The sequence below is a fragment of the Vigna angularis genome, chromosome 7 (genome assembly GCF_016808095.1).
Source record: "Vigna angularis cultivar LongXiaoDou No.4 chromosome 7, ASM1680809v1, whole genome shotgun sequence".
Classification (NCBI taxonomy): Eukaryota; Viridiplantae; Streptophyta; class Magnoliopsida; order Fabales; family Fabaceae; genus Vigna; species Vigna angularis.
The window spans coordinates 14,616,256-14,641,019 of NC_068976.1; the positions used below are offsets into that span (position 1 = coordinate 14,616,256).

General features: G+C 32.7%; 2 protein-coding genes across 6 annotated transcripts; both read left to right on the forward strand.

The window, feature by feature from the left end:
• The first annotated feature begins 1,024 nt into the window (after positions 1–1,024).
• Positions 1,025–1,696, forward strand: LOC108337694 (uncharacterized). Its single transcript, XM_017574269.2, has one exon. It carries the CDS (start codon positions 1,087–1,089, stop codon positions 1,531–1,533), a length of 447 nt encoding a protein of 148 aa, XP_017429758.1. The 5' UTR covers positions 1,025–1,086; the 3' UTR covers positions 1,534–1,696.
• Positions 1,697–11,548: 9,852 nt separating this feature from the next.
• On the forward strand, positions 11,549–20,945 carry LOC108337292 (peptidyl-prolyl cis-trans isomerase FKBP62). 5 transcript variants are annotated; one of them, XM_052880524.1, is made up of 12 exons: positions 11,549–11,840; positions 11,917–12,249; positions 12,795–12,875; positions 12,982–13,062; positions 13,531–13,725; positions 14,279–14,368; positions 17,304–17,479; positions 17,711–17,833; positions 17,923–18,069; positions 19,690–19,787; positions 19,895–20,015; positions 20,683–20,945. In XM_052880524.1, the coding sequence occupies exons 1-12, from the start codon at positions 11,672–11,674 to the stop codon at positions 20,767–20,769; spliced, it is 1,701 nt and encodes a 566-aa protein (XP_052736484.1). In that variant the 5' UTR covers positions 11,549–11,671; the 3' UTR covers positions 20,770–20,945. The 5 variants fall into 5 exon arrangements, with proteins under 5 accessions (XP_052736484.1, XP_017429274.1, XP_052736486.1 ...); XM_017573785.2 differs by having other exon boundaries at positions 19,660–19,787; positions 20,683–20,944; XM_052880526.1 differs by lacking the exon at positions 17,923–18,069 and having other exon boundaries at positions 19,660–19,787; positions 20,683–20,944.
• The last annotated feature ends 3,819 nt before the right edge of the window (positions 20,946–24,764 follow it).

A 24,764-nucleotide genomic window follows, 5' to 3' on the forward strand; every position in this document is an offset into this window, starting at 1 on the left:
ATTTAATGTTTATTTCCATATATTATTTGAACTTTTTTATGTTTCCTGTATAATTTTTTTTCTTATAATTATTAATAGATTTTGAAGGTACGAATGTAGCTTAATCATAAAGTTCATAATAATATCTATATTTTTTTAAGTTTATATATTTTATATTAAGATATTTTATAGTGAACATTTAGAATTTTTTTTTAATTTTGAATTTGTTTTCAAACAAGATATCTTGGGACACACAACATCCACTTTTTTACAAATAGGGATAAAAACTGTTTAACACGAGTCACGTGGAAATCTTATAATCCACGTAAGATTTTAGAATGTAGAAAGTAAATTAAACATTATTATGACATACCATGTGGTTCTTCTTTTTTCACAAAATAAATTATACTATAATCATCCTAAATTATTTGTAGAAGTAAAACACGTGTACTAATATAAACATATTTTTAGATAAATTTTCTTTTGAATAACTTTTTTTATATTTCCTTAGATTTTTGGATTATTTTTTGCATGTTGTATGCATATATAGTATTCAACTGTTAAAAAAATTTGGACGTGCGCTGGTAATAACAATATAAATTATTATCAATAAAATGTTAATGGAAAGATTTAACGACAAAGCTTAGTACATGTTAGCATTTCTTTACCTATTTACAATGAACAAAAATGAAAAAATAAATAAAAAGATTAAACATGCAACTATTTATTTAAAATAAAATAAACATTTGTAAGAGAAATAAATTAAAAAATGAAGATAAGTCAAGAACTATTGTTGAATTGAAAACTGTCAATGCCCTTGTAAACTAGCTTATCTCTATTTTAATTTTCATTGAATTCAACTGTTTGAGATAATAATAGCATACCACATAACATAACAGTCATAGTATAAGTTCCACGGTTTCGTTCTTATCTCAATAAAAATCCATTAGTCTTCAGAATCCGGTGTGCTACAAAAAGGTCCACATCACTTCCTGCTCACAGTTTCTCACACAACAATATAAATATCTATATCCACACTGCTGTTCGTTTCATATTCCAACCTTTTTATTTCTTTACCAACAGTTACGATTCAACTCATATTCCAAAATGAAGAGGAGTGAGAGCAAGCTGATGAGGATCATTGGATCGCCGATAAGAGCGCTGGGGAAAGCGAGGGACATGTACGTGCGGAGCATAACCAACTGTGGCCAGCACGTCAGCTACTACGGCGATCCCATGGAAGGTGCCGGAAGGTTCTCCAGGAGTCACAGCGTCGCCGCCACGTCGGTGAGGTCCGAGGTGAACGACGAGGATTACGCGGAGCTCGTGAGAGCCGCGTCGGCGAGAACAACCTTGGCCAACCGAATCCACGTTTCGAAAGTGTTGCCGAAGTCTAGCAGCGTCGGGATGGCGAGGATCGACGAGGATAAAGCGGTGGAGTCGGAAGGAGGCGTGGCTTTCGCCGCCGATCTGTATCCGAGGAGTAGAAGCTACGCTGTGGCCAAGAGCAAACCTGCGTTTGAAACCGTTGTGAAGGTTCAGGCTAGGAAGTAGAATCGCTTAGGTTAATTAGAGCAGAGATTTCAATTGAATTTGTAAGAATTTTTCTTCTTCTTCTTCTCTGTTTGTGGTTCCTGTTTTGGAGAATTAAACGCATTCTGTTTGAGTTTATGTGCATTGATTTTATTGATGATCTGAAAGATTTTCTTCTAATTAAGACTTTTTGGCTTTGTTTAAGGACTATTAGAATTAGAACTTATACATTTAGGCATTCGCATGTTTTTAATCATATTTTTAATTGGAGTAATCGTATCTAATTTTTATCACAATGATCTACTTTAAGGATTCCAATTGGATAACACATACATTTTATATATTTATTGTTTTGAATTAAAATAATTTGAGAATCTAATATTTACTGAATAAATAATAAAAAGCAAATACATTATTACAACACAAATAAATCACATAATCCCAAACATATAGTTTTAGACTGACTATTCGAATAAGGTATGAATGTCGAAACCACACAAGGTTAGTTCGTCAACTACCTATGTACAAGGAACACCAGACCATATACTAAGACATCCTGCCACTCCTCACACAAAATCTCCTTCTCTATCTGAGATGGAACGATTATTGGAGCGTCATGATAACCTCCAAAATTGAGCTCCCTACATTCATACCAACACTACATGGCACCACCATGTAACCTCTCCACAAGGGTCATGGAATCGACTACACAGACACCTATGCTCCAGTAGCAAGGTTGGAAGCCATTTGTATTCTTCTATCATTTTCCGCGTTCAACAAAATCAAGTTATATCAAATGGACGTCAATAATGCATTCTAAATGGCGATATTAAGGAAGAACTGTATGTGGAACAACCGTCAGGCTTTGAGTGCCAAACGAATCCCACACACTTCTTCAGGCGTAACAAAACCTTATATGGTTTAAAGCAAGCTCCTAGAGCTTGGTATGAACAATTAAATCTCTTCCTTATAAAAAAATGGTTTCACTAAAGGTCTAGTAGACACCACGCTCTTCAAGAAAAATACTAATCAAGACTTATTTATGTTAATGACATTATCTTTAGTGCTAGTGATGAAAAATTATGTGGAGACTTCTCGATTATGATGCAAGAAGAGTTCGAGATGAATATGATACGCTAAACTAAATATAAAATTTAGTTTATTAGGTAATATAAATGATTTTCTCCATTATCTTTCATCTTAGTTTCGTTTAATTTGAAGAATCTTTTTTTTTCTTTGAAAATTTTCTCTCTTAACGTTTCATACATTTTTTTCTTTGTATAAATTAGTTTAAACAATCAACTATATTTCAAGAAATGTAATTTTTAATTTTACTGAATTAAATTATTTTTAAAGTATATACTTTGTTAGTTTTATTTAATATTTACTTTTTTATCACGTGCAAATATTTTATTTTCAATTTCTTTTTAAATAAAATTGAATTATTTATAGTTTCATATTATCTTGAAGTAGGTTTGATTTGAACTTATTAGTCTTGTCATCTTAATCATAAGCAATATAAAAAGAAAAGTTTTGACAATCACACTTTTTTTTAATAAACAACTATCTGGAACACTTTATAATAATAAAATATTAAATTAACATAAATTAAAATAAAAATTGAAATCATTCGATAGAAAATTAATGAAAAGAGTTGTGGCTAGTTACACATGATAAAATGGTTTTTCTTATATTATTGATGAAAAAATTACATGAACAATTTTTAACATGTTGGTTGCATTTCACTGAAATGTGAGATGTATTGAATGTATTCTATAATATTGTGGATGATGATTTAAGGTATTGATATATTTAATTTTGGTGGATGAGACATGTTGATGTAAGAATTGAAGGGTATCACTTGCTATGGTTGCTCTATAACATGTCATGAATACTTTTTCTCCTCTTTTGCTCTTGTGATTTATTTTGACGGATAAAATAATTTTTTGCATGGTTGGCCACTTGACTTGAACTTTTTGTTTGAATGTAGGCTGAAATGTTTTTCCAATCTCCTTTTCCATATATATTAAGTCCTTCTAAAAATCCCCTGTACTCAATAAACAAATATAAAAATTAATATAATGTTATGGTATAAAATAAGTTATAAACATTATGATTATATTAAAAATGTTATTTTCATATATATATATATATATATATATATATCTAAAATTTGAAAATCAAAATATATTAAAATTTGAATCAAATTCTAAGTCTAATTTTGCGTTCAAGTTTAAAAATTAAAAATATATTTATCTTAAAAATATATGATAGAAAAAGTATTGACACTAAAATCACCTATGTTCCTCTGCAGTCCATATTATCCTTTTTCTTTTCTTTGATTGAAACTGCATGCTCTGTGATGTTTGAGACGACGACAACATTAAAAGAGCTTCGACAGCGATCGGAAGAGGGTGGTGCTGGAAGGCGGCTGGATCATTGAAGGTGTCCAATGGCACATCAATCAAGTCATACCATTCTACACTCAACTCCTTCCACCAATTCGCACTTTGCTCTGCCATTGCTCTTTCTTCTTTGCTTTCTTTCTTTCCAACTCACTATTAGATAAATTCACTCTGAATGCTTTCTATCTTTCTTACTTTTCTCTTCAACCTATATCTTATTTATAGACAAGATAACATGATACACTGAATTTATCTATGAAAATAATGTTGAAGATATTAATGAGATCATATTTAAAAAAGAATATCTTTTTCACTTAAATTATGTGTAATTCTTTGAAAATGGATAATACAAGTTATAGAAGATATTATTTAAATTGATTATACAATAATCGAATTGATAATATTATGTGAATAGGATGCTTTATTCTATTTATTGTTTTTCTTTATAAACGGGTTAAAATAAAATACATAAGAGACTTTTAAACTTAAAGTACGAAACACTAAAATATAAGACTTTAAAAGGTAGCATTTAATTTATCTTATTTATACATTCAATTGTAAACAAGTTATATAAGCTATTTTATTATTCTTTAAACTATGTTTGAATATTTTGTTATTATTATAACATGAATTTATGTAATAAGTTTAATTGTTATTATTATTATTATTATAACTTAATTTTAAATATTTTAATTATATGTGTGTGAAGAGAGATATGTATTCAGCTTAACTCAGCTCCTTAACTAAAATAACTAACAAAATTATATATATATATATATATATATATATATATATATATATATATATATATATATATATATATATATATATATATATATATTAGAATTGAATAGTTCTTATATGTGTGATTCTAAAAAAAAATTAATCGATGCTTGAGATTTTAATTGATACGGTCTAAACTAAATATTAATTATATTATGTGTTCATTAAAATTAAATAACTAGATAATATATATTTAAAAGCCTAATTTTTCATCAAAGTTATGGGTTTTTATTAAAATTTGAAAATGAAAAGTATATAAAAGATATTCTTATAATAATATAGATATCTAACGATAAAATAAAATGTATCACAATATCCAATTAATAAGATTATGTGTAATTTATAAGTTGATATTGGAGATTATAAATGATGTATTTTAAAGTACATGATAAATTTGAAAACTATGAGATATTAATAATATTAGATAACTAATAATACGTGTTCATAAAATTAGATAACTAAATAATATATATTTAAAAGCCTACTTTTTCTTAAAAATTATTTGTTTTTTTAATATTAATAATGAACAGTATAAAAGATATCGTTTATACTAAATGCAAGATAACAAATTAAATAATGATACTACGTTTGAAATTAAATTATTAGATTATTCAAAATCAACTTTTAAAACAAATTATTTTAATGTATGCCAGAAAACAGGGTGGTTTTCTGATAACGGGATGAGCTTGCTATCTTGGCCAGAGCTCGCTCGATCCATCTGTGTGAAATAAAATTAAAATTGATCAACTAATTTAATTAAATTAAATTAGCGTGTTGTAAAATTAGGTTTAAATCCATGAGCTTGTCATTGGCTTCAGTAGGAAAAAACATTGTAATTGTTTTAAATTTGAATTAAATTGAATATGACTCACTTGATATAAGTGTTAAATAGGTTCAAATTAGATTTAAGGTTCATTAATTCGTAGTTTACATTAATTCTTTATTAATTTTTTGTCATTTTTTTTCGTAACAAGTTTATTATAATTATTTATTATTTTTAATTATGTAAATTGATTTTTTAACTTTTTTTTAAAGATCAAAATGTTATTCATGATTGATTATTCACATCAATCAGGTATGGCTATGACTAATGTTTAATTTTTAAATTGATCTTTGAGAACGGAAATGAATATATACATATTTTTGGTCTATGTTTTGGGGACACAGAATTGATTGAAAATATGGTCCATGGATTCTCTTACATCCAATTTTGAACCATCGATAATAATAAAACAAAAATATGTTTGGTTAGCTTTTGATATTCCAAACTTCATAAATTTCAATTTATAAAAAAAAAGTTCTGATGAAAATATAATTGTGCGTGAGAATAAAAATTAGATAAATAAAATAAGGAGATTAATTTCTCTGGAATAAAACATATCCTGAAATATAATTGTCCCATGCGTGTACGTGTCAATACTAGTTCTTTAAAACAAGTATTAAATCATTGAAATCCTTAAAATGAATTATTACAAAAAGAAATATAATTGATAGAAAATTTAATACATATATATGCAGGATTGCAGAGGTAGGTAGAAACCCTATAAAACTAATTGATAGATGAAAATCATGAAATGAGGTTTCTACTCAGAAATTCAGTGACGCTGGAAACAGAAAAAAACAAAGCCCTTTTTTTAATTTGTTTGCAACAAAAGTTGTTTTCGACTCAGATATATTATATTTCAAGTTTCTTCTAATAATTATGAATATGTGAACGTCATTAATAATCGTATGTTAATATCATTAAATATTTTTAATATTGCCTCCATCCATTCTACTGAGAAAACCTTAAAGGGAAAAAGAAAAGTTTTTACAATCACACTTCTTTTTTAATAAACAACTACATAGAAAATTAATGAAAGAGCTATGATGAAAAATAGTTTTTCATATGAAAAAATTACATGAACAATTTTTAAAATGTTAATTGCATTTGATTAAGCTCTGTGGGATGTATTGAATGTATTCCATAATTTTTGTAAGTGCTGATTTAAGGTATTGATATGATTTAGCTCTGGTGGATGAAGCATGTCGATGTAAGGATTGAAGGGTATCATTTGTGAGGGTTGCATTTGATTAAAGTTTGCATTATGATCAATTATGTTGTTGGAATTCATATGATTTTGGTTGATCATTTCTTCTAACTGTTGATAAGTCATGTTGATATGATTTAGCTCTTGTGGATGAGGCATGTTGATGTGAGGATTGAAGGGTATCACTTGTTGTGGTTGCATTTCCAAAAATTGTGAACCTGCAAGATTTCTGTTTGATGATGAATTTTGAATATGAATATTAGTATGAGTGGTATTCTCTATAACCATGTCATGAATACTTTTTCTCTTCTTTTGCTCTTTTGATTTACTTTGGCGGATAAAATACTTTTGTGCATGGCTTGCCACTTGACTTGCACTCTTGGTTTGAATGTAGGCTGAAATCTTTTTCCAATTTCCTTTTCCATATATATCAAGTCCTTCTAAAAATCCCCTGTGCACAATAAAAAAATTTAAGAATTAATATAATGTTATGGTAAATAAATATAAAATCTTAATTACAATTTCGAATTTAAATTTAAAAACTAAAAATATATTTATCGAAAAAGTAAATAAACAAAAATATTGACACTAAAATCACCTATGCTCCACTTTCGTCCATGTTATCCTTCTTCCTTTGTTCGAGTGAAACTGTATGTGCTCGGATGTTTGAGATGGTAGCAACATCCGAGGAGCTTCGACAACGATCGGAAAAGGATGGTTGTGGAAGGTGGTTGGAACATTAGAGGTGTCCGATGACACACCATTCAAGTCATCCCAATCCATACTCAACTCCTTCCACCAATCCACACTCTCTTCTGCCATTGCTTTTTCTTCTGTCAATGCTTTTTTCTTTTCCAACTCACTATTACAGATATTCACTTTGAATGCTTTCTATCTTTCCTTACTTTTCTCTGGATCTCTTTCTTATTTATAGATAAGATAACATTAAAATTAGATAAGTAGAGAATATATATTTAAAAGCCCAATTTTTCATTGGGCTTTTATTTAAATATTGATAATCAAAAGTATATAAAAGATATACTTATACTAAATACAAAATAAAATAAATTATAATAATATAGATATCTAACGATAAAATAAAATATATCACAATATCCTATTATAATAATATAGATATCTAACGATAAAATGAAATATATCACAATGTCTCATTAATAAGATTATGTGTAATTATTTAGAAGTTGACATTGGATATTATAAATGATGTACTTCAAATTATATGATAACTTAGATAACTATAAGATATTAATAATATTATGTGCTCATAAAATTAGATAACTAAATATTTATTTAAAAGCCTATTTTTTTTAAAAAAAATATGTTTTTTTTAATATTAATAATTAGTAATATAAAAGATATTTTTGACATAAGCTCATGCCACAATTAGGAACAGATAAATTTTGCATGCATACTGTTCAAACTCGACAGAGTTTTGACGAAGACCAGATACATTTTTGAACAATATATGCTGAATTTTTAAGTTGGTTTTGGAGACAAAAAAAAATGTGTACATATATATCTCGGCTCTATCTCATATTTGTTTCCATTTTCAATTATCAAAACACTTATAATTTATTAGGTAATTTGAAAATTTATTTTTATGGTTCTCTTTGGTTAGTGTTTGTTTTAGTTGAGAAATCCTTTTTTTTTTTATTTTGCTACACAATTTTTTTATTTTCTTTATTCTACTTATTCAATATGTACACAAAGTTCACTTAGATTTTTAAAGTGTTAACTTTCATTATACATTTAGTTCTTTTATGTTATTTCGTTCAAATAATGTATTGTAATTCACGAAAAATAAATCTTAATTTCATTTAAACAAACAATTTACAAGATACACTTTTGATACATAAAATTGTTTTTAATTATTTTTTTCGCTTTTAAATGTCATATTTTCAATAATATAAGACTGTCTAATAACTCATGTTAAGTATCTTGCTTAAACGCTTAATAACGTCTAACGTATTAAATGCTTGTATGATTTGTACTCTTTTCTATGTTGTATTGCGTTCTCTTTATTTGTGTAGGTCACAAAAGTACAAAGCTTTTCCAAATGATTTGTGTTGGATCAGAAGAACATTATAAGATAGGAAGACATTCTAAGAATGTTTCTTCAAGTTCTTTATGCTTTGCTCATCCGTACAAGCTTTCTCTGTAAAAACATATAAGCACAAGAAATAAAGATTTGTTAAGGGAATTATGAGGCAATTGCAAGAGTGAATGTATTGTAGGTTTTTCAAGGTTGATTATCATTATTTCTCAACGTGTAAAATAAGTTATAAAGGGAACTTGAGTTTTAGTGAGACATCTTTTTTGGCATCTAAATTACATTGTTCTATGTGGGAGAGAGAGTTAGCAGAGGAGTTATATTTAAACGGATTTCGAAATTCGTTCATATCTTAAACATATTTTGAAATTCGTCGAAACCTTTAACAAATTTCGAAATTCGTTTGAATATGCAAATTCTTTTATTTTTAATTTATAATTAATTTGTTGCACAAAATTTATTGTTTTAAATTTTTTATTAGTTAGTTAGTTGATTCATTTTAACATATTTAAATTTTAAATTTATTTATAACTGAAAGGTGCAGCAGCGATGACGCATCATGTCACCAATATCTCACTCATCGGGAAATGAAAAATGTTGGTCTCAAAGTGCTATCTCTCAACGAACACTAACAATAAACTTTATTTAACTAGAATTTAACACAAAATTGTTGAATACCTTCATGGTCCAAATTTATTTAACTTTTTATGATGGGATCTCCCCTTAATCCTACACAACAATAATTAATATAAAATTTATTGAAACCAAACAATAACCATTAAAATTTAAGTTTTGCAGTAACCTTGCCTACCACCATAAGGCATAAGGAGCATGCTCCACATAATGAATAAGTATGGAAGTATCTTGTGAACCTCCTAAAAATCCACCAACTTTCTCTTTTATTTTAGGAACATCCTCATGCTTTTCCTCCTCAACATGATGTTGCTCAATTAGATGCTCATCAACATGAACATTAATATCAACTTCTTCATGCCTTTTATGAATGGAAGCCGTAATTTTTCTCTCCCTTCACTTTATGAAGAACTTTATTCCCTATACATAGATACACCTCGAGTTTTAGCTATATCTGTCAAAAATTAATAAAATTGAAGTAAAAGATTAATTAACACCACAAATTAAATCAATTGTAAACTTATCAAAACCTATTAAATCATTAAAACTAAAAAACATTAATTAAAAAAATTACGTAATAAATGAATTTCGAAATCTGTCGAGTCTTTCAACAAATTTCAAAATCTTTTCAGCCTCTAACGTATTTCAAGTTTTGTTTAACACTTCAATGCATTATGAAATCCGTTATATGCATCCAAACCAACCCAAATCCAATACACACATGTATATATACAATTATACCTAATTCATCGAAACAAAACCAAGCACGAAATGAAAACAAATGAAAGAAATTGTGATGGAGATGAAGGAAACTGTAATGAAGTTCCGTAAATGGAGAAGAAAGCAACAGTCATGAACAGCCAACAATCACGAACCAATGGACGAAAATGGAGAAGAAAGCACCGATTTGAGATGAAGAATGAAGAAGAAAGGGAGAAGAACAAAGATGCAAGAAGAAGAGATCAAAGAAGAAAGGGGTGCAGAGTGTGTGTGGCGACTAAGGTTTCTTTCCCTTTTGTTTCCTCAAATTGTGATCAAATGGTCAAACACAAAGTTATCGCGAAACACTTTGAGCATTTCTGAAAAATTTGGAGGCATAAAAAGAAATGCATGGGAGTGGAGGTACAGGGAGAAGCTCCTTGAGTCGAAACTGGTGAGATTGATATTCACATCCAACATGTTTTTTTCATTCTTTTAATTTTACAACACTTTTTATTTAAAAACTATTTTTTAGAACTTAATTTGTTTTTAAAATTATAATTGTCATTGTTAAAAACATTACAGAAATTAATTTTGGCAGTGTAAATAAATTAAGAAAATAGAAACAATAATAAAATAAAGTAAAAATATTAAGATTGATAAAAAGAAGAGAGGAGAAGGGTTGGCTTTTGATGATCTGTAACAACTAACTGCAACTTAATTACATTAATGTATATATGTGGATGCATTAATGGCAGAAAGCAGAGGAGACTTGCATCATCAATTATATTATTTTATTTCATAAGTTAAAAAAATAAAAGACAGAAAAGAATAGTCTGGATAATTATAAATAACGCTAAAAAAGTGGTTTGGTTTACCTATTTTGCTCAAAATAATCTCCAAAACATGGGCTTTTCTCGCTGCACCTATTTTTTTCTTTAAGTATTTTTAAAAGAATTTCATCAATCTTTAAAATAATTACAATAATTTAATACATGTACTATACTCTTTAGTGAATTTTGTTTTACCATAACTTATGTGTTTAGGATATCTTAATACATATATAGCTTTCAGCATGTTATCCTATAAGGTTTCTTTTTTCATTAGACACCATTTTGTTATACACTATCATTAAATTTCAAAACAATGATTGTTAATGATCTTGTTTTAACCATTATAATTATAAAATAAAAATGAATTTAGTTTTACATAATAAAAAAAATCAATACATAATTTCACCATGTAATGAATTATAGATGATGCAAGAAGAATGAAGAAACAGGTAATTAAGATATTTTGAAAGGAAAATTTTTAAACATTTGTTTTTTTTTTTTGGTAAATATTTTAAAAGTAAATTTGTAATTTTTTCAATAAATTATTGTGCATATATGCCTATTTTGGTAGCCAACTTTTTTACGGATTATTGTGTTCCTAACATCTCACTCACTAACTCAGGTGAGGAAGAACACTTTGTGGTTTTTGTTGTTATAAATTGTATAATCCAAAGATTGTTCCAGAAAAGACCAGAAAAGGGAAAGATGGTGGTGCTGTCATCGGAGGATGACTTCGACGAGGAGCCCGGCGAGGTTATTGAATCAGCGCCGCCGCAGAAGGTGGGAGAAGAGAGGCAACTCAGAGGTCTCAAGAAGAAGCTTCTCAGACACGGACACGGCTGGGAAACCCCCAACTTCAACGACGTCGTAACAGGTTAGTCACCACCACCACCAACCACCGTGGCTCTAATTTTTTACATTCTATCGATATAAATTAGTTATCAATGCAGTTCACCGTGTTGGGACATTGCTCGATGGAGCGGCGTTGGGTTCTTCCACTTGGGACACGGATCAACCCTTGACGTTTACTCTTGGCAATGATGATGTTCCTGGGTTGGACCGTGGGATTACGAGTATGAAGAAAGGGGAGGTGGCATTGTTCACATTACCTGCAGATGATGAAGGTGATGTTTGGCGTGATTCCGACTCTGTTGTGCAGTTTGAGGTGGAACTCCTTTCGTGGATCAGAGTAGTGGATGTGTGCAAAGATGGAGGCGTTATTAAGAAAATTGTGGAGCAGGGGAGTGGGAACGACCGCCCTTCTGATCTCGATGAAGTGCTTGGTAGTATTCTACCACTTCCTTGTCGTGCCTGTTTATGCTTCTTTCTTTTTCCTTGCATCAATTGAACATATTACTAAGTAGAGGGTTGTATGTTAGAATGTGATTTTCACAGCCTGAGTATGTTGATCAACTGAGACACAGTTAGTTTAATTAGTGGTCTCGAGTTTAGGTTTGACTTTGTAACTGTGGTTTAAATATTTCAGGAAGAGTCATTTGGCTCTTGGTTGTGGTGTTATGATTTTTTCTTGTGGAGGATACCAAAAAGAATAAGTTGACTTCCATATTTTGTTGTTGTACAGATTTTTCACAATACTAACGTAGTAATAATCGGCTTAGATAAGTAGTTATTTCAAAAAGGCAGTAATCTTATCGCACGTGGCGATCCATGATCGGATGACAGTGTTAAAAATCTTTACAATAATAGAGCATTTTGATTTAGTTCATATAGTTGCACACTTTGATGATTTCTGTAGCTGTATTGCTCTTGGCACGCAGTGAAGATTTTGTCAGCTTATTAGTTTGTGTTGGATATTTTGCCATTGCAGTGAAGTATCAGGTGGCACTAGTTGATGGTACTGTTGTTGAAGAGACACCTGAAGGAGGAGTTGAGTTTTACGTGAAGGATGGTATGTTGTTCACGTAGCTCTATCTCTTATTGATTTCATGTAATAGGGAGTATAGTTTCATTTTTCATCTCACAGTTTGTATGACTAATTATGGTGCTGGTTGAAGGTCATCTTTTTCCGATTTTGCCAAAAGTGATCATGACTATGACGAGGGGAGAAAAGGCCGAATTAATTGTCCAACCTCAGTGTATGTTTTTTGTTCCTCTCACCTGCCTAAATTTCCACATTTTTTTGGCTTTTCTGGTAATTAAATGAATGGCTTTTTGTATTGGCCTAATTTCCTTATTTTGTTGAGAGTTGGGATACATGAAACTTTGGTGGTCTCAAAATAGGAGCCTGATTGGTGTAACAATCCCTGTAGTCCATTGTAACGTTTATGCTTCTCTCCTATTCAGTTTCTGTTCGCTAGCACTTTGGTTACTTTACCATAATATTCCTTGTTAAATAGACCAATGTAGGTAAGGGAACTGCCAACTTCCAACATTTGGCATAATTCTTTTCTATAAATTGGGTTCATTCCCGTTTAACCTTATTAGTTTTTACTGCTTCTTTCAAGTTGTGCTTGGAATTACGCTTTTATTCATTATCTTGAGGGGTCTTGTAGTTTGATGACTTGGATGATTAATTTGGAATTTATTTTATATGGTTACTGCAGATGCCTTTGGGGAGACAGGAAGAGATTCTGGAACTGGGCTCTGTCGAATCCCTCCAAATTCAGTACTGCATGCTAATATTGAATTGGTGTCCTTCAAGCCTGTGATAAATGTTACTGGTGACTCCAAGGTGCTTAAAAAAATATTGAAAGAAGGGGAGGGTGCTTTCACAGCCAATGAGGATGCACATGTTACTGGTAAAAATTTAAGAAAACAACATAATCAAGCTCAATAAGCTCAACCACTAGTTGATGGGTTATTAATGTAGTTGATTTGAATCAGAACAAATCTAGAATTGTAAGGATAAGGATTATTGTTATATGATGTGAGAAGAAATTTCAAATCTATGGTCATGGTCATATTATAATCTATATTCATATTATTAAACTCTTGTGTGACTATAATTTTTCTATTTCCGATTTCGTGCATCTCTTCAATGTTAAAATTGTTAACATATAAGTAGTAAATCACATAATCTAATGTTACTGAATTGTGATTCTAGTTTAAAATTGAAATACGATAATTTACTGTGATGAAAGAATAATTCAGTTCATACACTTTCCATATTAAAATAATGAGTTGTTGTTAGCTAGTTTCCTGTTGTTATTCCCACATCTAGTGTCGCTTGATGTTATTGGGGACAGGAGTTAATGTTCTTTTTACCATGTTATTTGCCCATTCAATTTCAAATTTAAAGGAAAGGAAGAAGGCTCGGTTGAATAATTGCTTTTGATGAAATTCCTATTGCAGTCAGCTTCACAGCTATGCTAGAAGATGGCACGGTATTTGAGAAAAGGAGAACTGGTGAAGAACAACCCTTGGAATTCATAACTGATGAGGGTGAGGTTTTTCTTATCTATTTTAGCTACATTATTTTGTACATTGTTTGTTATAATATGAAAATATCTTATCATAAATATATTAGATTATGCTCTAGTGTTAGTTTCTTAATTTCCTCATCATTTCTTAAGATTGACTATCAACTTTCCCTATCTATTGATGATTTGTTCCTTATCTAGCCCAAGATTTGAGGACCGCTCGCCCTTCCCCCTGGGTGCCACAGCCTGCCCCCATCATGGTTGTTCCCCCAACCTCCAAAGACAAGGGGAAAAGAAAATCTTCCAAGGAGAAGTCTTCCACCTCCCAAAAAAGAAGCAAGAGGAGTTCTCCCGAAGGGCCTCTTCTAACGGGACCGCTCGACCCTAACGTCCGTGTAGCCAAGCGAGTGAGCAATAACTTGTCGAGTGAAGAGAACGCATTCTTCAAGTGGATGACTTCTGAGGAGGCTGCGGACATGGCCTTTGAGCTGAACGTGCGGGCGGGGATTTGCATGGCCTTCTCCGCAGGAACTCCTAAGGAGACCGCTTATGCCGAGGAGTTACAGGCCGCCCAACAGGATTTGGAGGTTGTCCTGAAAGCGAATGAAGATTTGAATCGCCAACTGGATGAGGCAAAGAAGGCTTGTGCGACCTATGAAGAAGGCAAGAAAATGGCTGCCTCTTCCCTTACTGAGGCCCGAACGACTTATTGACAACTTTAGTAGGAGATCGATGACCTCAAGTTGAATTATAAAAGAGTGAGTGGCCGATGCAAGGATTTGTTAGCCGAGCGGGATGCCTTGCTGACACAAAAGGCTGAGATGACCAAAGAGAACTAGATATTTGGCAATGCTATTTATGATGAGCACATTGCCGGCTTCAACAAGGCACTCACCCAAGCAATTGTCTTCTTCAACATCCCTACTGATTTTGGAGGCTTCGATGTCATGAAACATATTGTTGATGAGCAGTTGGTTGACATACTAGTGCCTCCCGCTCAGGTCGAGGAAGAGCAATTGGTCGAGCAGGAAGAGCCTCAACGCACCGAGGTTTATGCTCAAGCTGAAGGGGCCAAAGTGGAGGAGGGGGAGGGGGACCCTGTGGGTGAGGAGGAATGAGGGACCTCTTGGGGTGTTGAGGTGTTTATATTTTTCTAAGTTATTTTGTATTCATGGTCATTCGTCAAACGAAGCTTTTAAGTTAGGCCACCTTGTTTTCCGTTCGGCCTTCTTTTGTATACCTCCATACACAATTGATGATTAATTGAATGAACACTTCACTTTTCATAAATTGATTTTTTATTATTATTATTATTATTATTAATTTGATCAAATACAACTTTCAGTTGTCTAACTTGGCGTTTATGTTGTTGCAATGCGGTTTTTCTTTAACTGTGCCAAATAGGCGTTTATGTTGCTTAAGTTGGTCATTGTCGACCGATCATCTACCTCGTGAGTTCTAAGAGCTCACTTAGATTGTTGTGTATAGGCACATTCTTTTGACTCGACAAAAGTTCACGAAGAACGTTCCTCGCCAATCGGTTAGTGCTAGGAGTTTACTTAGAACATTATCTGGATTTGTGATTTTGATGCGACGAGAGTTCACGAAGAACGTTTCTTGTCGATCGGTTAGTGCTAGGAGTTCACTTAGAACATTCCCTTAGACTTTTGATTTTGATGCGGCGAGAGTTCACGAAGAACGTTCCTCGCCGATCGGTTAGTGCTAGGAGTTCACTTAGAACGTTCCCTAGACTTGCAATTTTGATGCGACGAGAGTTCACAAAGAACGTTCCTCCCGATCGGTTAGTGCTAGGAGTTCACTTAGAACGTTCCCTAGACTTGTGATTTTGATGCGACGAGAGTTCACAAAGAATGTTCCTCGTTGATCGGTTAGTGCTAAGAGTTCACCTAGAACGTTCCCTAAACTTGCGATTTTGCGCAATGAGAGTTCACGAAGAACATTCCTCACTGATCGGTTAGTCCTAGGAATTCACTTAGAATGTTCCATGGACTTGCGATTTTGATGCGACGAGAGTTTACGAATAATGTCCCCGCCAATCCATCAGTGTTAGCAGTTCACTTAGAACGTTCCCTAGACTCGCGATGTTGATGCAATGGGAGTTCACTTAGAACGTTCCCTAGACTTTCTTGTTGATGCAATTATGGCCACTGGGTTAAATGGCTTGTGTAAAGAAGTGGTCAGAAACTTCTGATTTCATTAATCATCACAATGCTTTACATAAAGTTTCTAACTGAAATAAAATTTGAGATGAGATGCATTCCACGAGTGTGTATCTTGTTAAGACTTCCTCAAACACTTCCAACCTTCAATCTTTCGAGTACTCGTCCTCCTCCTGAGTACTTGTTCTCATTGAGCTGGGTAGGGGTTGTGCTGGTAGAAGACACTCCAACACCCAAGTCATTCTAGTGCATCAGCAAGCAAGAAATGCAATAATTAATGAATGTAATTAGCATACCTCATAGGATGTGCTATTTATACTTATTGTTTATGGTTTTTTTTTGTGGATGGGCCTGGGCCCATAAGCCCAAATACTTGTTAGCTTCTAAATTATTGCATTCAACCATGAGCCAATGTGATTAAGTGTTTTGTGTGATGTTGTTCTAGTCGAATAGGGATAGGCCGAGTACATGTCGACTTAATAGTCTGACATGTATTCGGCTAGGGATGGGTCCTATACTGGTATGGCTGAGAGGTACTCGGTCATATACAGTACAAGTAGTACACATAAGGGTTAGTGATAAAATTTTATTGAAAATATCAAACACATCAAGACAATATAAGACTATCTCAATTAGTATTGATTCTTTTGCCCTATAACTAAATCTCCATAATTTCAACACATACATTTTCCCCTTGCTTGGGGATGACATGAGGATTTTTAATATTATGACATCAAGGTGGTGATGATAATAGTGTTTTTACTTTGTTGTGTGTAGAACAAGTGATTGTTGGTCTAGATCGAGCTGTGGCAACTATGAAGAAGGGTGAGAGGGCCATTATTTCCATACATCCTGAGTATGCATTTGGAAATGTTGAAGTGAAACGAGATCTTGCTATTGTTCCACCAGGCTCAAATGTAGTCTATGACGTTGAGATGCTGGATTTTATCAAGGTAAATAGAACAAAATATTCCCCTTGTCAAATTGAAAATTTTGAAGAACTTTGTTTTTTCGATAACTATGATGGAAACTTGTACCATTTAACGAAGAGTGGAGAAAACCAAAATGACTTGTAGTATGATTTGGTTTGTTTTGCTTTATATATTTTGTTCGTTAGATACATGCCTTTATGTTTTTCTGTGCAGCATTGCTTTCAATACTTCTAACTTTTGTCTGATTTAAAGGAGAAAGCACCATGGGAATTGAATAGTAAGGAGAAAATTGAGGTGGCTGGGAGGAAGAAAGAAGAAGGAAATGTACTATTTATAGGTGGCAATTACCTCCGAGCACAGAAGAAGTATGAACAGGTAAATCCTTGACTTGCGTTGGTTTTGGGTTTTAAGTTTTGTTAAAGATTCCTTTAGTTCCAAATCCATGATACCTTGTTCTCTCTCAGGCGGTTGATTTTCTTAGTGACGATGGATCCTTCGGGTATAGTGAGCAAAAGCAAGCCGATGCACTGAGAGTGTCATGCTGGTTGAATAGTGCAACTTGTAGCCTTAAACTTAATGACTTTAGTGGAGCAATCAAGCTATGTTCGCAGGTAATAGTCAATCAAGTTGTGCATAACATTTGAACCAGCAACTCTAAGAACAGATTGGCTAATTGGAGAGAATAACTATGGGTGGGAGAAGTGATAACAAATTGGGATGTAAAGTGTTAAGAAGTAAACTTTAAGCCTAATTCAACTCTACAAAACTGGCTTATAAGATGAGGTTTGCACCTACATATATACTCTAAATTGGTCTTTATCTCTAGTCGATGTGAGACTTCTAACACACTCTTCCCACGTCGAGGTAAATACATATCGAGTGTGGGACTAAACATTAGTGGGTGGTTCGATAGCAGTCCCATAACAAGTGGAACAATACACCTAATAAACATCAATTTCATTCGGATAGACTTTAACTCTGATACAAAATTAAGAAGTGTATTTTAAGTCTAACTTAACCTTACAAAATCGGCTTATAATATGAGGTTTGTACTCACTTATATATATTGTGAATTAACCTTATCTCTAGCTGATATGAGACTTTCAACATAAAATAAGTAAAAATAGTTCTCATCAGGATCATGATATGCTTTTCTTGAATTATATGTTGAGTTTCTTGAGGTATCTGGCTGGTATGCAATAGGGAGGGAGAAACTCTTTCATTCATTGCAAAAAAACTGTGAATTAGTGGATATTGGAGAAATAAAAATGGATTTTTTCTATAATTAGGCTTGGTTTTTAGGGTGTAGCTTCTGCTTAAGTTCCATTCTTCCTGCCGAATTCTTGCTTTCACCTCGTTCTCTCTCTTTGCTTTTAACACCTTAACAGGCTTCACATTTTTGTCACTCTTCTTTCCATCACTATTACATGTTTGGACAATTAAATGTAGAGCCTTGCTTGCATCCCCTTTTTCCTTGTCTCTTGCTCACTCGGCGTCAATAATACAGCATATTATGGCTGCTGACCCACACTTTAGTATTACTAGGGTATCTGTATGACTATCCATCAATTGTTTCATCTGCTGACGGTGCATGAATGGCTTGTAATGAATGTACTAGTGGAGGGGTCTTTTAGCACTTATGCTGAGGTTTGAGATTTTTCGAGACATATTTTAACAAATATTTTAGTATTTTTGTCTGCTAAAATCACTTGCTTACATGTTTCAATTAAGAGAAGAATCACACTATGTCTTTTTCAATTTCTATATGTAACACAGTATGGGCTTAAAAAATTGTTACATTACCATGTAAAAATACCGACAAACTTATAGAACAGCCAAAAAGCTAAACTAACATACTCAGGTGTCATGAAGCTTCTCACTATGTGAAAATATGGGAGAGGGTCATTGTACACAATCCTTGAAAATATGCAACGATGTTATTTCCATATTTGAATCCTTGACCAATCGGTCACTAAGGCACAAGAACTTTACCATTGTTTCAAGGCTTGCCCTCTAAAGTAATAAAACAGTCAAGAAGTGAAAATTTTCAATATATATTGGAAGCTTATTGTATGGTGATGCATGCTAGAGAGCGCTAACGAGGAAAGGAATGTTTTGTATCATCTTATCATTCAATTTCTAAGATGTAGGCCTAGGTTATAAGACTATCTATAACATTGAATTGCTTACTCTTTTCTAAGGTGCTTGATGTTGAATTTTGCAACGTGAAGGCTTTGTACAGACGAGCACAAGCATATATAGAAACTGGAGACTTCGTATTAGCAGATGTAGACATCAAGAAAGCTCTTGTGGCGGACCCACAAAACAGGTACTTTAAAACTTGAAGGTGTTGATTCTCCTGAAGAGAACTTACTGCTAGATTAAAAATGCATGTTCTCATTACAGAAACATTTTTTTTTTATTTTCATTTTTTAGGGAGGTAAAGATAATTCAAAAGAAATTGAAGCAACTTCAAGCTGACAAAGACAAAAAAGATGCGAAGCTATACGAAAACATGTTTGCGTGTAAAACAAAGGACTCGTCTACGGCTATAAAGGTGAATATTGTTTAGACTTAATGCCTCGTTTCTGGTTGTGTATTTGAATTGAGGAATTCTCTTGCCTTAAAGTCCCGCACAACTATTCTTTTTGGAGAAAATAGGGTAGAAGTAGGGTTGAATGAATTAATAGACACTCTTTAGAAAAAAGAAAAAAAACTAAAAAAATGAGAGATAAAATAGACTAATTTAAGCATGAATTTCATGTAAGGACCTATGGTGATAAGAATATCATAACAGGTTCGACTTATGCTCGCCTTTTGTATTTTATTAAAATCAAAACTTGATTTTGAGACAGTTGAAGGTCCCAATTGCTGCTGTGTGGATCTAGGGTCAGATTGTATGCGTATGGACTAGTGTATGTCGATTTTTCATCCATGGCCGAAGCTTAACTAGGAGAGGATCTATTTTAGTTCCCTAGGCTCACATTTATTATTGTGGACGTCTCTTTGTATCCAATGATTGCAGCATCGGTGCTACCGAAACATTCAATTTCCTAGTCTGGCTTGATGCATTATAAAGAAAGATTTCAACAATTTATATGTTGTCACTTTAGGATTTGTTGATCATTTCTCCCCTTTTGCATTTTGTAGTTCTTAATCTTTGTGGCTTCTTGTTGCTTCCACATAAATTATATTTGTAAATAAAACTCACTCTTCTGAAACAGAGATTGAAGGTTGAGAAAGACGAGAGGGAAAACGAAGATGGAGCAAGAATGGAAGAGGACACAGTTGCTGATAGCGCAGTGATTTAACAGTTAGTTTACTGTTGTTGAACCTGTATAGATTATAGTGTAAAGTTGCCATTAGAAAAAACTGCATTGTAGAAGATGGGACTTGCAAATTTAATTCGAACGATAATCTACATGCTCGAATAGAATAATCTACATTATCTTATACCATCATTTCTAACCTTGCCATAGTTTAGATGAACATTATACCAATTCGCACCCAAATCTTGTTTATTTGTTGAAGAATTTATTCTTAGATATCATTAGTTGGCTAACTCAAGGGTCATTATTGGTAAAGGTTGGTGGTAAAATCGGTTTGGTTGGCATAGATCAGCAGAAGACTTTTTCCTTTGCATGGTTGAACTCGAGAATTACCCTGAGGGAATAAATAGGTTGAGTTAGATAGAATCTGTGTCGAATTTGATTACAAAATTATTTAAATTAGAGATAAGAGAAAAAGAAGAAACAATATAAATTAGTAGATTTTATTTTATTTCATTCAATCTAAAAGAAAATCATTCAAATATTAAAATAAAAGTAACATTATTATTCAAGTTGATGTTGGTGAATATATATTATTATTCATCATTTCTAATTTGCTTCCATGGAATTCCAAGTTGGTACTAAGCATTATGGAAAATTTTAAGATTTCAAAATATTTGTAATGTTTCAACAAACGAATAACCACGAAGTTGTCAATGGAGTTGGATGATAAAGAGTTGAACCACGCTAACGTTTCTCTCTTGGGGGAAAGGGAAAATGCCTTGCACCACACAAGATCATTGGTGGTGTAGAAGGCCATTTAGTTGATGAACATCCCTAGGTTCTCATCTAGATCAGTCAATTCGTCGTATATCTCAAAGACTGGGGAACTAAAAGCATATGAGTCTCTATGATGGCTACCGTGAAAGGCAACAAGCCGATTGTATTCATCGTTAGCACAAAGGAGATCTCCCTTCTAGCTTTCGTGCTGCCCTCGTGACTGTTATGCACAAGTCTTCTTTGAGCCTGGTTGGGGCAGACTGGAATTGTTGTTGTTGTTGTGTTGAGGTTTGGGGGCATAGACCGTCGAGTGCTTGCGTTTTCAGCCTTAAGGATCGTTGATAACGGTAATTTTTACCATTATCTTTGAACCAATTCTTGTACCAAATCTACCCTTTTTAAGCTTGAAACATGTTTAATCCTCCCTTTTCATCTAAGTTTGCGAATAAGTCTAGCTTAAGCGTTACATGCAAGTTTTCATCATTATTTCCTCAAATTTGTAGGCGAATTGCAAGCTGTTAGAGAAGTACTGTATTCACCAAGAATGGGAGCAAGAAAAGGATTCAAAAGCAGGATCTGATGGAGCAGGAAAGGAAGTTCACGCCTAAAAAGCCCAAGAAGAAGGAAGCAGGATACAATTTCTGCGCAAGCCTCGCGCCTGGGCGCGGCCAAAAGGGCGCTTGGGCGCGACCATATGCGCGAGCTCCGCGCCCAGGCGCGACCAAGAGGGCGCCCGGGCGCGACCATCTGCGCGAGCTCCGCGCCTGGGCGCGAGAAAGAGGGCGCCCGGGCGCGACCTTCTGCGAGAGCTTCGCGCCTGGGCGCGACTGAGGAGGGGCGCCCGGGCGCGAACTCTGCTGACATGGAACCCTAGATCTATTTAAAGCATTCTGTAACTGAGGGTGGTATCTTCTTGGCGGCTGAAGCTTGGAACACGATTTTTCGGACCTAAGGGAGCTGGTTTTGGGCAGTGGAAACTCTCCATCCTTCCTCCTTGGATCTCCATTCTTCCATTTTTCTCCATTGTAAGCTCAAGTTCTCCATGACTATGGAGAACTAATTTCATTTTGTTGGGGAATGATGTAGTTACGAAACTTTCATGTAAATGCACTTGAGTTTAATGAATTTAAGCTTCCTTCAATTGATTGTGAGTGTTTAATTTCCTTCTCTTAAAGCTTGTTGTGACTTGATCAACCATAACATGAATCTAAGATTTGCTAGATATTGGAAAGTATTGTGTGGATCTTGAACTGGAATTAACACCTAAGGGAGATTGTATCTAGGAATGGAGCTTGATGCTTTAGTTGTCTTAAACCTTTAATCGTAATGCAGATGAATTTTCTAGGTTACCAAGGAATTGGGACTGAAAGAAGTGAGTCTAGGCTTTTTCTACCAAGGAATTGGGTCTAAGTATAATTGGAAGGTTGACAAACGCAATTAATTGATGAAGTAGTGATGTGCATTTGCATGATAGCGTAGTAATTACAATCATTCTCCAACATCTCATCCATATTGTTTCATTATCCATTAACCATTTTCCAATCTTTTAGCCTCTAAGACGTTCATTTTATCGCATATATTTGAATTGGAATTTTATTACACTTGAATCATACCAAAATGATGTATTCTTAGTCTAAGTTAGTTAACTTATTATACGGTTTTAAAGTATTACACGAGTCTCTTGGGAAACGATATCCGGTCTTACCGGTTTTATTACTTTGAACGATTTGGTACACTTGCCAAAGAGTTAACAATCGTCGATTCTCATAATCTGTAATTGATTAGGGTGATTCTCAAACTCCTCCGCCACAACATTGCTCGCCATGTTCCTTGTACTCATCTTAGGATTTTTGTTGGTTGTTGAATACTCGACCTTATGGTGGGTATCAAAATGTTTCAAAGTGTAAGCTCGATGTCAACATCCAACATCTAAAAGGTAGTCTAAGGGATCCAAAAGTTGTGTTCTACTCCAAGTCTTCTTGTAGCCATTTGTCCACATCGTTTGGAGCATTTGTAGAAAACACTCTCATGTCAAAGTTAACTCAATGTTTGATAATTAAGATATTAATAGCGCAATAAGTGCAATCACCCATCTCCTTACTTCAAACCTATGTTTATAGATTTTGGAGTGACTTTTTTTATTATCAACAACCTAATTACAATCCAATTATTGATAATCATACTTTACTTTAAGTTGTTTAGCATTAGAGTTAATCACATTAATAATTGACCTATCATTCAAGTTTTGTGACCGTCCAGTCCTAATGATGGTATATTCAAGCATCTTATTAATGGTTGACTGAACGATTATATAATACACTATATTTTTGCAAATACTTCAAAAAATATTTAAGCATATAATAATTAGTTTTATTTACAAAACCATTAAGTCAAAGTGATTTTTTTTTCTTTACCTTATTTCAAGTCAAGATTTGGAGAGAATCCATTTTTTTCTCTCTTAAAAAGTACCAACTGAACAAAATAGAAATAATTTTAAGAAAATGAAGTAAATGTGATATTTGGGAAATTGTTTCAAGACATTCGAAATTAAATTAAATTAAGAGTGTCAAGGACCAAAGAGCTAGTTTGCCATTTTCAATTTATGTGTTTACTTTGGCATGTTTAACTTAGTTCACTGGCAGGTTAAAGGTAATCTAACCGACTTTTGTCCTATTAGATGGTTTGTTTATATTTTTATATTTTTTAATTTAAAAGCTAGAATTAAAATAATAGAAAATATTAAATTTTCTTTATTATATTTTTGTAAAAATATAAATATATAATACTGTTATACTTTAAATCATTAACATTTATCATTGTAATTATTAGTATATCAAAATAATTTAATATATAAATGTAATAATTATTTTAATTTATTAAATTAAAAATATTAATTAATCAATTAAAATTTATAAAATATTTATATTCATTTATAAATATATCCACAAAAAAAGTTCAATATATTATTTTTTAAATTTTTAAAAAATGACCAGCCTGTCTACCTACCCTGTGACGGGACAGGTTGTAATTTATGGAAAAGAAATTTACCGTTCAGAAAGAAACTAATAAACTTTATAATTAATTTCGCATTATTAAATATTAATCATTTTTCTAAGAACATGATTTTCAAATGCTTTAAAATTTCTTATTCTAATTCCGAAAGGCAAGTATAATATAAGTATAATATAATCACAGATGTTTTCTTCTAATGTCAAACAGGGACACTATCCGAACGTTTTGATATTATATTGAACATA